Source organism: Pleurodeles waltl, chromosome 2_1, assembly GCF_031143425.1.
Source record: "Pleurodeles waltl isolate 20211129_DDA chromosome 2_1, aPleWal1.hap1.20221129, whole genome shotgun sequence".
In the NCBI taxonomy this organism is placed as follows: Eukaryota; Metazoa; Chordata; class Amphibia; order Caudata; family Salamandridae; genus Pleurodeles; species Pleurodeles waltl.
This window is the reverse complement of record NC_090438.1, coordinates 179,148,812-179,162,420: the sequence shown is the minus strand read 5'-3', so window position 1 is coordinate 179,162,420 and position 13,609 is coordinate 179,148,812. Positions and strand designations below refer to the sequence as shown.

The window sequence follows — 13,609 nt, the reverse complement described above, 5'->3', positions numbered from 1 at the left end:
GTGCACAGTCCATTCGATTAAGTTGGCGGGGGGTTAAATCCCTTAGCAGAGGATCTTTTTAATGGCTCCTCAAGTAGCAATAAGGTATCTACGTGGTACTAGGAGATTCTGGAGCTAATTGATGGTGACTTTAAATTGCCTGAGCACCTATGGGGAGGCACCATGACGAAAGAAGTGGCACAGCTAGGATGGCAAGAATCTATGAGAATGTGCTTTGAGGTAGTAAAAGCTGCTCCATTGAGGAAAAAACACTTGTAAGTGAAACACAGAGCTTACACCACTCCGGCAAAACTCACTTAAATAAAGAAAGGGGAAGTGATGAACTGTGCTAAATGCGGTGCCCCAAACGCTATGGATATTCATATGTTTATGGAGTGCCAGGCAATTGCTGCTTTTTGGTCTGAGGTGGCTGGAACAGTGTCACATGTTTTAGGGAGGGAAATAACTGTAAATCTCCCCCCTCGTCGTTTTTGGGAGACTACAAGATCGTAAGGGCTGGTCGGGAGAAATGAGGAACTTGCTGCTATATGCTATTCTTCTGGCTAGAAGGGAGATCCGCTCGAAGTATGGTACGGTCTTACCCCCCCCCCCCCTTTTCCCTCTCCCCCATGCACTGCAGTTAGTTTGAAGCTCTTTTGAAGATGGCCAAACTGGACTAAGAGTAGCTGGCCCCGAGAGGAGGCTGAAGAAAAAGAAGCTATGGGCATCGCGTTTGGAGTGCCTCACCCTCCTTTTAGAGCTGCTAAAGGTATATTATCCTTGGGTTATAGTCCAATGATTCAGACCCCGCTTTTCATCCACGCCAGCCACGAGGTTTATCCCAGGTAGGCTGAGTGGGTGAGATGGTCCTCCTTGGGCTGCGTGTCCACTTTCATACTTTTGTTCAGGGAAAGTGAAAAGCTTGTGGATTGAAGGCGTGACGTCTTGGAGGTGTATGAGGACTTAAAAAAAAAAAAAAGTCTTCTCTTAGCAACATAAGCTTTTCTCTCACCTGGCCAGCCATAATTCAGCATTCTATTTTTCCTTCTAGTTATTCACTGTACAACTGAATGAATATTTCGAAGATGATCTAGGTATTCTTAAGGTTAACATTCTGAATGCAAGCCCATCACCTGAAAACTGAGTTTGTCACTTTGGGTGAGCAATCTACAATTTGGTCCCGTGACTGGTGGCCCCAAGAGTTGTGTGAATCCCTTGCCCTAGTAGTAAAAGCCAGAAATCTTGCCAGCAGTCTCTTGTTCAATTAATACAAAATGTATCCGCTTCCTGTTAATATCTCTGACTCCTCTGTAAATGTTTGCCTCTGATTCCCACAGATTGCAACAAAAGTATTATCTAACCCCCAATCTTGTCCAGAGTTGATTGTTTCAATTCCCTGCATTTAGATGTGCACATACAGCCTCTTCAGCATCTTCAGCTCCTATAAAACTCAGCAGCTAGGCTTCCCTGAGGCATTCTGGCCGAAGCATCCATCTAAAAACTACCAGTCTTTGTGAAATTAAATTATTGGGAAATGTAAATGATGGCTAAGACTGTCTTGTTCTGACAATGTCCTCATCACTACCTCCCATTCAGAACAGCATCTATGTCTGTAAAAGTACTTTTTATTCAGAATGTATAGGTTTGCCGGCTTGGGGCTCATACCTTGATCACTTGACCGAACTGAACCTGGGACTGGTGAGTAATCTACTTCGGTCTTTAGACACTATTGGCAAAACCTAACTGCACTAATATCCATCCCTGCCAATTTTAAACTCTGAAATCCACTTTCATGACACAATTGGTATCCAGGTACTTGAAGTGAGCTCACAAACAAGAAGTCTTCCTCAAACCAGTGGCGAAACAAAGGCCCCTGCAACACCTGCAGTGCAAGGGAGGGCCGAACTCAAGAGGGCCCCCTCAGCACAGTACACTGTGCAGGGGCGGCAGGCACCTAACTGGGCCCAGGGGGAGGGGGTGCCCCTTCAGGTACTTTGCAGGGGCCCCCTTAAGTTTTGTTACACCGCTGCTTCCAACGAGTCAAATACTTTGATTATGGTGAGAGGTTGTAGGTAGGACAGATTTTCCTTAACAGTTTTTGGAAAGGACATGTTAGTCTCGAGTTCTCCTTGGATGCAGGCAGTTGCCTGACAAAAAGTGCCACAAGTGTGGGCTCTGAAGCTTGAGGTAGCTGCTAAATGCTGTGCTGTGGAATAGAAAAAGGACGGTGCTATTGCTGGAACTTGGTAAGGCCTCTGCAGTTTCCTGGACCTAATTCTGCTTTGACTAAATGCCAATTGTTTGTTCTAGTTGATGTTCTTCTTGATCGTGAGAAGTATGGCTCCCTTTGTGAGTCACTTTCAATATGGTTTCAAGCATTTTTTTTTTGTTTAACTTAGAAGATTAAACATATTCATGTGCTTGCAAGAGGACAATGCTAGTCTTGAATAAAGGTCATGGTCTAGTCTAATTTCTAGAATTATGAAACTGAATGCACATCTTATGTTTTTGTTTTATTTCAAAACATACTTTCCTTAGCTGTGTTTTCTTTAGGCGATCATGGCTGAAGGGAAGCAACATGCCCTGTGTGTTGGAGTCATGAAGATGTCTGCAGATGATATGTAAGTTGGATTTCAGTTGTGATTGAAATCTACGTTTACTTTTTCATTCCACAGAAGGTATGTGCCAGTAGCCTCAGTAAGACTACCTATCTAAAGCTATATGAGCTGTTTCGTGGAGTTTAGAACACGCCTGAAAGGCACATGCTGTGGTTTCTGTTGTGACCACTCTTTGGCAGTGCTAGGCTTAGAAAGAGAAAGTTTACTCTTCCATCCACCATGCAACAAAATGTGTGATGGTATCTGCTTCACTATTAGATGCTGTACCCTTCTGGTCCGGGTACAGTATGTGACTCGGAATAGAAAGGCAGTTGATCAAAAACACTGCAACTTTTTACACCCATCAAACCCCTGTGTGCCTCAAAATAAAAATAAGTAGTGTAATGTTTTGCAGTGTGAATCTTTTCTGGATTCGCATTCTGTGCATTATTTCACCATCTAGTTAGTTGGATGTGGAATTCTCCACTGGTTTGTAGTCATACTTCTATTTTTTTTTTTGTTGTTGTGCGTTGATGAGCCCCATTTTGTGTATCTTGTGAGGTTGAACTCCTTCCATCGTCCCTGAGAGAGAGGGGAAAAAAAAAAAACTGGGTCTGTCGAGCAACGATAGGAAAACATTGCCGGAGTTGGGTAAACCGACTCAACATGAGATTTGACAATGCCAAGGCAAGCAAGAAGATCACAAAGTCTGAGGTAAGAGTATCATCAACCCCGAATAAATCACCGGAGTCCCAAAAATCAGACTTAAGGGCGTCAAAGGAATCCTCTGCATCGAAACACTCACCGACCGCAGGTATGCCCGAAGACTGAGAACCCCTTGGATCCCTCAAAAAGAACACCGCAGGAGGAAGATCCCCTGAATACACCCAGTCGTCGGAGGACAGACTAGGGAAAGGCTTCTGGGTTTAACAAGACCACATTTAAACCACACTAGACTGTGTGCCAGACCCATCGTGTTTGAGATGCCCTTTCTTGGCTAAAGGATTTCTTTTTTTTTGTAAAGTACTTAACTACTCTGATCTAGATTTGCACTATGTAAAATACCTTCAAATTGAAGCATGGTCTTCCACCACCTACTTTCCCTGACAAGTAGATCTCTGCTGAGGAAATTACTCTATCTTGTCCCACATCAGCCTTTGACCAATTTTCAACATCTCCAAGACAAAAGGACTTGTTAAATGCTATGCTTTCTCTTTTTCTTTCTTTTATTCTTATAGCTGCGCTCTACTGTGCACTTGAATAATAATATTGCATGCATGCATCTGTTCATATTCGAAGACTATCTGCTATCTGAACTACTAATATGGATTTTTTTAGCATTTAAGTTCTAACCTGCAGCTTTGCCTTACAAGCTATATGCCTCAATGTATTTCCTCTGTTCTCTTGGTTTTTCCTGTCTGGAAGTCAAAATATTTATTTCACTTCAACTAGATTTCTAAGAATCAAACTGATTAAAAATAATCACAATGGATAATAAATTACAATAAATGGCGAGAGCTATTACTCTGCAGTGAAATGGCTACATTTAATGAATATCTCAGCCTCCCCAGTAACTCAGCCTATGCCCCATCATCTCTTGCAGCAGCAGTATGTGTTTATTCCTGGCTAAACATCTGCTGTCCAGTTCCATGTGTAGTGTGCTTCTTGTGGGGAAACAGTAATTGCACCCCAGGATTTTACAATAAAAATGCCTTTACCACGCATGCCTTCACAATGAATTTCGTTGTAAAGGCGTGTGTGGTAAAGTTTACAGGGACACTATAGTTAGGTTCTGAATTTACTTGTAACAAAACCGTAGAAATTCAGCACTTATAGTTAGTAACTATAACTCAGGCCCTTTCCAAGCACAGTTTTCTTATCAATAATTTTGTTACTGCAACATTTGTAATAATATCAAAGATGGCATAGAAGATGTCATCAATGAATATGTGGAGTAATTAGATGTGCATGGTGAAGTGGGTGTGAGTATGAGTGGGCACATGAGTGAGTGCATGTATGAGTGAACAAATTATTAGTGTATAAATGAGTCTGAATGTTTTTTTTTTTTTAAAATATAATCTCCTTGATTATTCGCGAATATTGTGCATGGCAAAGAAAAATCATTTAAAACCCATAAATTGACCCTAAAACACCCCTATATCACACCTCTGGGATTAGGGTACCTTCACCCTGGCCCCGTATGCCACTTTCAATCTGGATTTTCAGCCCCGGGGACCGTGTCCCGTAAAATAAAATGTTGGCCACCCAATTACAACGCTTCTATTCGCGCACACATTTGTAAAAAAATCTGTAATTTTCGTGATTTATTTATTCACGAAGGATCCATGTCCCTAGATGTACAAATGTATTTTTCCTTTAATATCTCAAAAACTACTTAACCTATTTACAGCAAATAAGCGAAAGCATGATCTGCCTACCGAAAGCCAGCTTTATGCCAAATTTGGTGTAATTCTGTCCAGTGGTTCAAGATGTAGTCGTGTTCAAAGGGTCGTATGGGAATTAACCTGGGAATAGCAACTTTTTTGACCCTCCCCTTTTTCTCTGCCCCCACTTTATGGATCTCCCCTAAACGTTCCGTGCACAACAATCACCGGGGTCCTTTTTTGGGAAAATTTCATGAAGATTCGTCAAACGGTGCCATAGATATAGACAGATCAAAAAAACACTTTTTTTATGGAAACATGGTCCTAACTAAAACTACCTACTGGTATCCACCAGTAGGTAATCATATATTAATTAGGGAAAATGGTTTAGGGTGGGTATGGGGTCTTGGGTGGCAGGGGTATTTTTAGGTGTTAAGATGAGTATGGCTTTTTGGAGGCAAGGGCATTTTTAGGGTTTATGGTTAGTATGGCTTTTTGGGTGGCGAGGGCATTTTTAGATTTTAGGGTGGGTATGGGTTTTTGGATGGCAAGGTTATTATTTATGTATATATAATATAGATACGCGTGTTTTTTTTTTTTTTAAGGGATTATACTTACTACTTACATTGTTACCATGCATATGCCTTTACCATGCCTGCCTTTACACCGAAATTTTAGTTGTAAAGGCATGCATGGTAAAGACACGTGTTGTAATGACTGGATTGTAAAGGCATGCGAAGTAATGGAATGCTCGGTTCGTCATACAACTTTCTTTTGTAATAGTATATCATTTTCTTGTGGTATGACAGTTAAATGTCCCCTAGCTTTTGAACAGGAGGCAGAATTAAATGAGGAATTTGAGTAAGTTAGATGGCTACTGATCTGTATTGGCTGGTAATTTAAGTAGGTTCAGGTCTGTTGACTCCACATTTCGATTTGTCAAGTATGTGAAGCATAAAACGTCCCTTTTTTTCCTCTTTGGGGACAAGTCCTGCTTCAGCCTTCACAACTCTTTTGTTTAAAAGATATCTACACCCAATCTTGTGTCCTTTCCTGTCCCCCGCCAATCCCCCGAGCTCACCCAGGGTTTGTGGTTCCTCAGAAGGAAACTGCAGAAAGTGACACCTGGCAATTCGTTTTTTTTCTTTTTTTTTGGTGAGAGACGGGGGAAAAAGTGCTGTGCCAGAATGTTATTTTTTTGCCCCTTAATGGCATCCACAAAAAGTGGCTGTGCTAGGTTTCCAAATGGTGTCAGCAGCATATGTGTGCAATTGTTCTGCTAAAGTGTGATACCTGTGTTGATATGATATGTATTTTACATTACCCAGTGGCAGTTGCCACTGGGTAGTTATAATTAGAACCACGTTTTCATAGGAAAACATTTTTGGGTTTGCTTGTAACCATGGCAATGTTTGACGAATCTTCGTGAAACGTTCCAAAAAAAAGTCTTATCTATCTCTGCTCCTTCGTGGAGTGTTTCAGGGTGATCCATCAAGCTGGGGCCTTAAAAAGAGGATCATGTTTTCCCAACTAATTTTTCCACAGGGAAAAAAAAAACGAACAGCAATAGTGCAATAGCTGCTGAACTGAATTACACCAAATTTGGCAGAAATCTAGAGCTGCGTTAATGAGCAAAGCAAATGTGGCCTCCCTTTCATTTTCGAAATTAGCCCTCTTTGGGATGGGGGGGGGATAAGTGAGGGTGGGAAATATGGAGGTATGAGGGGGTTGGTGTATGCATTTTTTTTTTTTATTATTTTTTTTTTTTTAAGGAGGTGGGGCACGCACCCCAACCCAAGTCTTATTCTGGCAGCTGGGACCCTATCTTCCAGGGCCATATTTCAGTTAAAAGGGAGAGGGGGTGCAGTCCCTTCCCCGATTGTATAGAGGCCTCAGGGAGCCCATCCCCTGGGGGCAATTGTGATAATTAGGTTAAGGGGCGTGCAGCCCTTCCCACTAGACTCATTGAGGCCATGGGGACTCCAGTCCCCAGGGCCAAGACTTACATTTTGGGGAATGGGCCATCCCCCTCAAGCCATGTACCATCCCGGGGCCTGATACAGTTTCAGTATCCTGGGACCCCATTCCGGGAACACTAGTGCTCTCTGCCCGAGAGAGTGCAGGGATACCTTTCCCATACTTTCCCTGTTATGGAACACATCTTTGCTCCTGCCTGGGTGTGAGCAGTGAAAAATGCTGTTCCACCCAGGCGGGAGCAAAGTTACTAAACTGGCTCTGACCAGCACAGTAGTATGGTGCTGGGGGCTGCTGTGGCCCTGGAACTCCACTTGTGGTGCCCAACAAAAGCTTGCTTGTGGGCCTCTTGGGCATCGAGCACCCCCTAAATATTTGAATAGCGGCCGTCTCCTACCAAGGGGTCCGGTGGGGGCCCTGGTGCTTCACCTGCGGCCCCCAAGACAAATCGAAAATACATGTGTCCCGAGTGGGCACCCCAAAAAAAAAATGCGTCAGAGCTCATTTATTGTTCACTTCTCTGGCATTAAGCACCCAATAATGCCCTGCGATGGCTTGTTATTTACATTGTTTGGATCCTTGTGGTGCCTCCACCCCCTCCCCCCCCGACATTGAATAAAATATAATTGAGTTATAGTTACTTAAATAACTATAACTGGTGAATTTCAGAGGTTTTTGTTCAGTTAAAACCCCATGTTCGTGCAGATCTATAACATCCCTTTAATCTTTGATGTTTTTTCAGTGAAAATAGGTATTTACAGCTTTTTTTTTTTTTTTTTTTTTTTTTTTTTTTTGCTGTAATTCCCACTTTAAAAATTAAGAAGAGATGCTCTATGTTACAGATAGACCTTAAGTTATAGTTGCTTTGTATATATTATCAAGGATTAGGACGAAAAAAAGTCTAACATTTTGATCCAAATGCCAGTACCCTTGTGGATCTCTGTGGAAATTTTTTATTTTATCTTGAAATGTAGCTGTTGCATACTCAAATTATTAAAATTGAGTTTGCATCTTTTTTTTTTTTTTTCTTGCGTCACTTTTCACTGGTATTCATAAGTGTGAAGGTGTCACAGAAAATGTTTCAAATACTTACGTTTTTCTTTTTTTTTCTATAGAGAGAAAGTCAATAAAGGAATCGGCATTGAAAACATTCATTATTTAAACGATGGTTTATGGCACATGAAGACGTATAAGTAACATCACTGGACCTCCAGAAGAATGCACTTAGATTGAATGTGGACTGCTTTATATTTCCTGTTTTTATTTGTCTCTTAAACAATATTATCTGTCACCCTGCTGAATAAATCAAGCTAAGAGTAAACCATATTTTGCATTTTGTCTATCGGCTCTTGTGCTATTTGCTGTACAATGTACCACATATGTTACCTGTATAACATAGCTTTAGGGGAGCTTAATTTGTGGTGGTGTTTGCAAGTGTTGGGCTACAGCACTCCTTTTTGGGCAGCAGGACTTAGTTTCTTTATAAGACTTTGAAGCGAGCAAGAGAGAGATAGCAAAGGGAGGAGGAGGCCTAAGAGATTGATGGGAAAACTGACAAAGGGAGAGCGCAAGAATGAAAGAAACCAGCTACAGTGAGATAGAGACAGGAAGGGCAGTGAAAGAAGAAGGCATTAGATGGAATAAAGAATAAAAAGCCTTGGTATAGGACAACAGTGGTGTCTGGCTGCGTTGACGGCAGTTGCCCAAGAAAAGCCTTGGTTCCATTCATGCCTGTATCATTTATTTTAGAAAGCAAGATCTAGACTTTAGGCATAGACATGGGTGTTCGATTTTTCAGAATTACTGGTTGAGCTGTGTTTTGCTTCACTAATGACCGAGCTGAAGCACTCATGCGCTGACAAAAACCTCAGGAATGCACTTCTTAGTCTGAAGAAGACATTTTATTATTTCACTGCGCAAGGTTCGTAAAGGAAGGTCAGCATGCTGAAAGCACACGTTTAAAAATGGTCACAGCAATGAAATGAAAAATGTACAAATGATTCTCCGCTGCAAAATATACAGCAAATATATGTATCTATATTATAATGCAAAGCTAATAATGAATTAAAAAATATGCATCGCCATGAAGCAAGGGCACAACTGCTTCTTCTCCCTCCTATTCAGCATCAGATCACCAGAATCGATCGATCGATCGATGGGAGAGAAATCAATTATCCTCACAGGAAGGATGACACACCCCAGCCTCCTGGGTATGCCTGAGATCTGCAAACACTCTCAGTTCCCGGTCCCTCTGGTCTCGGCCTCTTATACTTTGAACAAACGAGAGGAAAATTCTAGAACCTGCCTCTCACTGCAGAAGTTTATTTATTCAAAATAATGCTGATTGCTTTAGGCCAGCCTTGAAAATAACACATCGGGACTTGGCCACAATCCCAAGGTGCAACTTCAAATCAAGACCGTTCCCTGTCTTAGTACATTCTTATCAGCCTAAGCCCTTGGTGGGAAAGAACATGAAAAATAAAAACATGAGCACATTGTACAACATGGACAACTACTTGCAGCTTTTAACGTGGCTGTGGCACATGCTAAAATAAAATCAATAGGCAAAATGAAGATGGTGATCACTAATGTGACGGTCTGCTGCTAGGCTAAGTGCAACGTGGAGTCAGTGGTCAAAACATAAATATCATTACAAGCTGTCATTGTAGTACAGATAGTTTTCCTTTGACAGGATTCGGTTGTATGCGCTGAAGTGAGATTGAGAGGTAAAACATTGAATGCAGTTTCATATTGGCCAAAGTGCTGTCGAAAGCCCAGTTGCTGATTTTGAATTATGGTTCGCCAGCTGTTCAATAGCGAAGTGAAATCACTGAGTGACCCCTTATTAATGTTGAGCACCTTTGTGGTAATCAAGTGTGTTGACCCAACACTATTAAGGGTATGGCCCTGTTAGATTACTACATTAACTTACCTGCTCTTTTATGGCATTAATATTTCCTTGTTTAGACTTTACCACACAGAGTGCCACTGTAGCCGTTCCTAGTCCCAAATAAGGTTGTAAAGTATTTTTTCTTGGTTCCTTTTGTTGTGAGAGCCTTAACCAGCAGTTCATGTTCAGACATACGATTCCTGTGCAGAACCGTAAAGTTGGAAAAAAAAAAAAGTTAACAAAGGGAGAGGGTGGAAGGCCCTTCGTTAACTACTGTAAAGAGGTGATTAGCTGTAATTGTTTTTTTTTTTTTGTTTTTTTTTTTTTAACCCTGTTAACGTACGCATGACCTGCCCAGAAACTACTGTCCATGTAAGTTATTATTGTATACCCCTCTGATCCCCATCACTCTTCAAAACCGAATATCCTCTAGCAGCGAGCACTCCTTCAGGCGTTAAACTGTGGAATGGAAAAGCTTTGATAAAGTGAAATGGATGTTTGTTGCACACAGCCTTGATCAAAGCCTGCAGGAAAATCTGTTTCAGTTGTGAGATGTATACATTTTCTTATGACTTCATTCAAAAAATAAACTGTATACATAAATAGCCCTCGTATATGGAAGGATCACTTGGAATGTTTAGAATACTAGTATTTACTACGGTTTGCCAAGATGCTGAGAGATAAATCAGGAAAACAAAGACAGTGGGGCTTTGGTTTGGTTCTATTGATGGATTCGGTCTTTATCCTTGTTTGTGTAGTACTTGCTTGTCACATTCTGACACTAACATTTGGGCTCAAGACATTTCATCGTGCTGTGCTTCCCCAACTTGCAGTTTTGTCTGCAAAGATGAGAACCTAGATAGTCCTCCTGCCATAGTTTTTTTTCTTTTTTTCTAATGGGTAAGAGTTTGTATTAGATGTGAGGTTGTGCCTGGGTGTGTAGTGTGGTGTCTGCTTCTGTAAGTGTTTTGGGCAAAATGATTTGAGTGCTTTGGAAACTGTGCACAATAGTTTGACTTCATTCGCTTATCTGCAGTCTCAGTGGAGAATTTTGAGGGCATTGGGCCATGTGAAGCATTCGTTTTCTTTTCAGGTTGAAGAAGAATTTGGCTGCTTAATTGTGCATCCTCTGTAGTTTGCTAAGTATGATATGGTGCCTTACCTAGAAGAGAGAAAGAAGCCTTCTTGGCATTATAATTTGATAAATGCAAAGATTTACATTTTTAAAAAAAAAAGCTTACTGTCAAACCATACTCTAAGGTTTCTCACTGATTCAGTTGGATAATGTGTAGCTCCTAGTTCAGGAGGCCAGTTGAAAGGTGAATTAACTCTGGTCGTGTGATTAGTTACATGAATTTTCGTGCTGTTCAGTTAAAGGTGGGGACTCCTACGTCGAGAAAAGAATTTGTTTCACACAGCTGTTAATGTTAGATATTTCATATACAGGGTGATGGGTGGATGCTTGCAATAAGTCTAACCACTGGTAGAAGGTCGGGGTAACATGCGAACCCGTTTTTGTTTTGCCCACCGTGCCACCTCAGTTTGGACCCAGCTATATGCAAATCTGTTTTGACCCTGCTTCAATAGGAACAGTCCTGCCAGACCAGATCCTCCCTGAACCGGAACACAAGCAACCCAAGGCCAGTTTCACCCTGATTGGGGCTCTTCACTCGAGTGTAATGTGGGTCCAGTTTCACAGTGCACAAGGGAACTACATCTGGGCATACCTTTGGCCACTTAAGGCAGTACATAAGACACAAAAGGTGATGGGAGGATGCTTGCAATAAGTTTAATCACTGGCAATCGCTGAGATTAGCATTTCAACCCATCTTACTTTTGCCCACAATGCTACCTCAGTTTTGTTTGTTTGATGATAGATCATTTTTCTGAGTTTTGTGCAAGTGGATACTGAGTTAAATGTTCTCTGCATACATTTAGAACTGTAAGCTTGAAAAAAACCAAAGCCTATAGTCTCATAGATGTTAAAAATCAGCTTAAGAAGTTGAGAACCTTGGGGCACTACAAGCGGTAGAGGTCACTAATGAGGATGATCCCGTCCTGATTTGTTCCCTTTGGTTGAGGGAAACGAATAACATCATCGAACCGTTGTACCTCTTATCCCTTCTCATATCCACTGTGTCATAGGCCGCAGACTGTCCACGGAGGTACAGTGTATCCTGAATTGCAGACTGGTCAAGTAGGTTTCTTAGGTGAAGAGATGATTGCATGTTTTTGTGGATCAGCAACTGTACCTTTTTTGTGGAATCCATGTAATCTGTATCTAGTAATAGCTGGCAAGAGAGAATGTGTGTGGTCTTTCACTGTGGATCCCGTGCAGGGCTCCACTGAGGAACTAGACGCTAATTACATTACTCAGCTGCCCTTTTATTCTGACTCGACTTTCCCTGACACTCGCTGATCTCTCGCTGCTACTCAGGTTGCTTTGGGTACCAAACACTCCGCCTCTGTCAGAATGCCATTCATGGCACTGGCCATTGTTATCTGCAGGACAGAATTTGTCCTTGCCAACCTACTCAATCGGTACGCTTTGCCACTCTTCATCTGTTCTCGTAGTTCCTAGTATTGTACACTCCAGATGCTGTGGACATACCTTTTCATACTTAGGTCTCAAACATTGGCATTTGCTCTCTCTCACTCAACAAGCCGTATTATTTCCTGGCTATTCATAAAGTCTTGAAAACCCACGCCTTCCCTTCATAACTTTTAAGTTATTTTTCCTGGTTTCCTCTCACTATTTGTTAGTTCCAGGACTCGACCTCATCATTCTCCCTATTAAACCAAACCGATAATTGTGAGGTGGGCCCTTAGCAGGGATTACTGCCATGCATAGGTCACTAATTTAAATGTAAATGTAAAAAATGTAAATTTGCACTTGTATAGCGCACTACTCACCCGTTAGGGTCTCAAGGCGCTGTACTCATACCGCTATGGAACCCCTCCTGGCTTTTCCCTGTGAGGTGCCCACTCCTGGGCACCCCCAGGGTGAAGCCAGGCATCCAAGCGCTGTTGGGGCCGTTGTGGAGATTAAGCAAGCTATTGCCCAGAGTTGCAGAGTGGGACCCATTAATTAGATTAGGCACCGAGGCGAAAATTATCTGGTCCAAGGGAATTGAGCCCAAGACCTGCCGAAGCGGGACTTGAACCCTGGTCTTGAGCCAGATTTCTGCTTCTGGGTCTGCCACTCTAACCATTGTGCCACACTTCTCCACAATTTAAGGTATTGTTGCTTGTGTAGTGGCCTCTTTTCTACAAGTAAGTCTGCAAACGTGAATGAATTATGGATATTTGCATGTACAGCGTTTGCACAGGGTGCCTGATAGAGCAACCTCGGGTGCCAGAATGGTGTACACAGGAGGAAAAGTGATGCGAAGAGTATGTTAGATCTGAGGTGTATGTTAATGTGCTGGCTTTGGTCCAGTTGCATGAAAGTTGGCTGATGAATGACTGTCTTTGAGAGGAGGGTGTTCTGTTAAAACCGTCTGCATCCTTTAGTGTAGAGCTCTAGGCTTGAGAGGGAGGAGCTGCAGAGAATGCTTGCTCTTTAGAAGGATGCAAGACCTGGATGCGTCAGCACGTGGTTGATTCGAGTCCACAGCAGATATTCCGAGGCCATCCTGAATCATCTAGAAACGTGGAACTGGAAAAAAAAAAAAAAAGATTATTTGGTCTGCTTAAAAATGGTAAGTGAGCAAAGGGCAAACAACTGGGCATGTAAAAACAGGTTATATGAACTTAAATCCAATTCAAATTAGTGTTATTTTGGC

General features: G+C 42.0%; 1 protein-coding gene across 1 annotated transcript in view; it reads left to right on the top strand.

The window, feature by feature from the left end:
- Positions 1 to 8,272, top strand: part of MCTS1 (MCTS1 re-initiation and release factor) — a 70,751-nt gene extending 62,479 nt beyond the window's left edge. Inside the window, exons 5-6 of the mRNA XM_069212046.1 lie at positions 2,533 to 2,600; positions 8,050 to 8,272. Of these exons, the coding sequence (XP_069068147.1) occupies positions 2,533 to 2,600; positions 8,050 to 8,131 (150 nt within the window). The 3' untranslated portion in view covers positions 8,132 to 8,272. The remainder of the gene's footprint in view (positions 1 to 2,532; positions 2,601 to 8,049) is intronic.
- Positions 8,273 to 13,609: the final 5,337 nt, after the last annotated feature.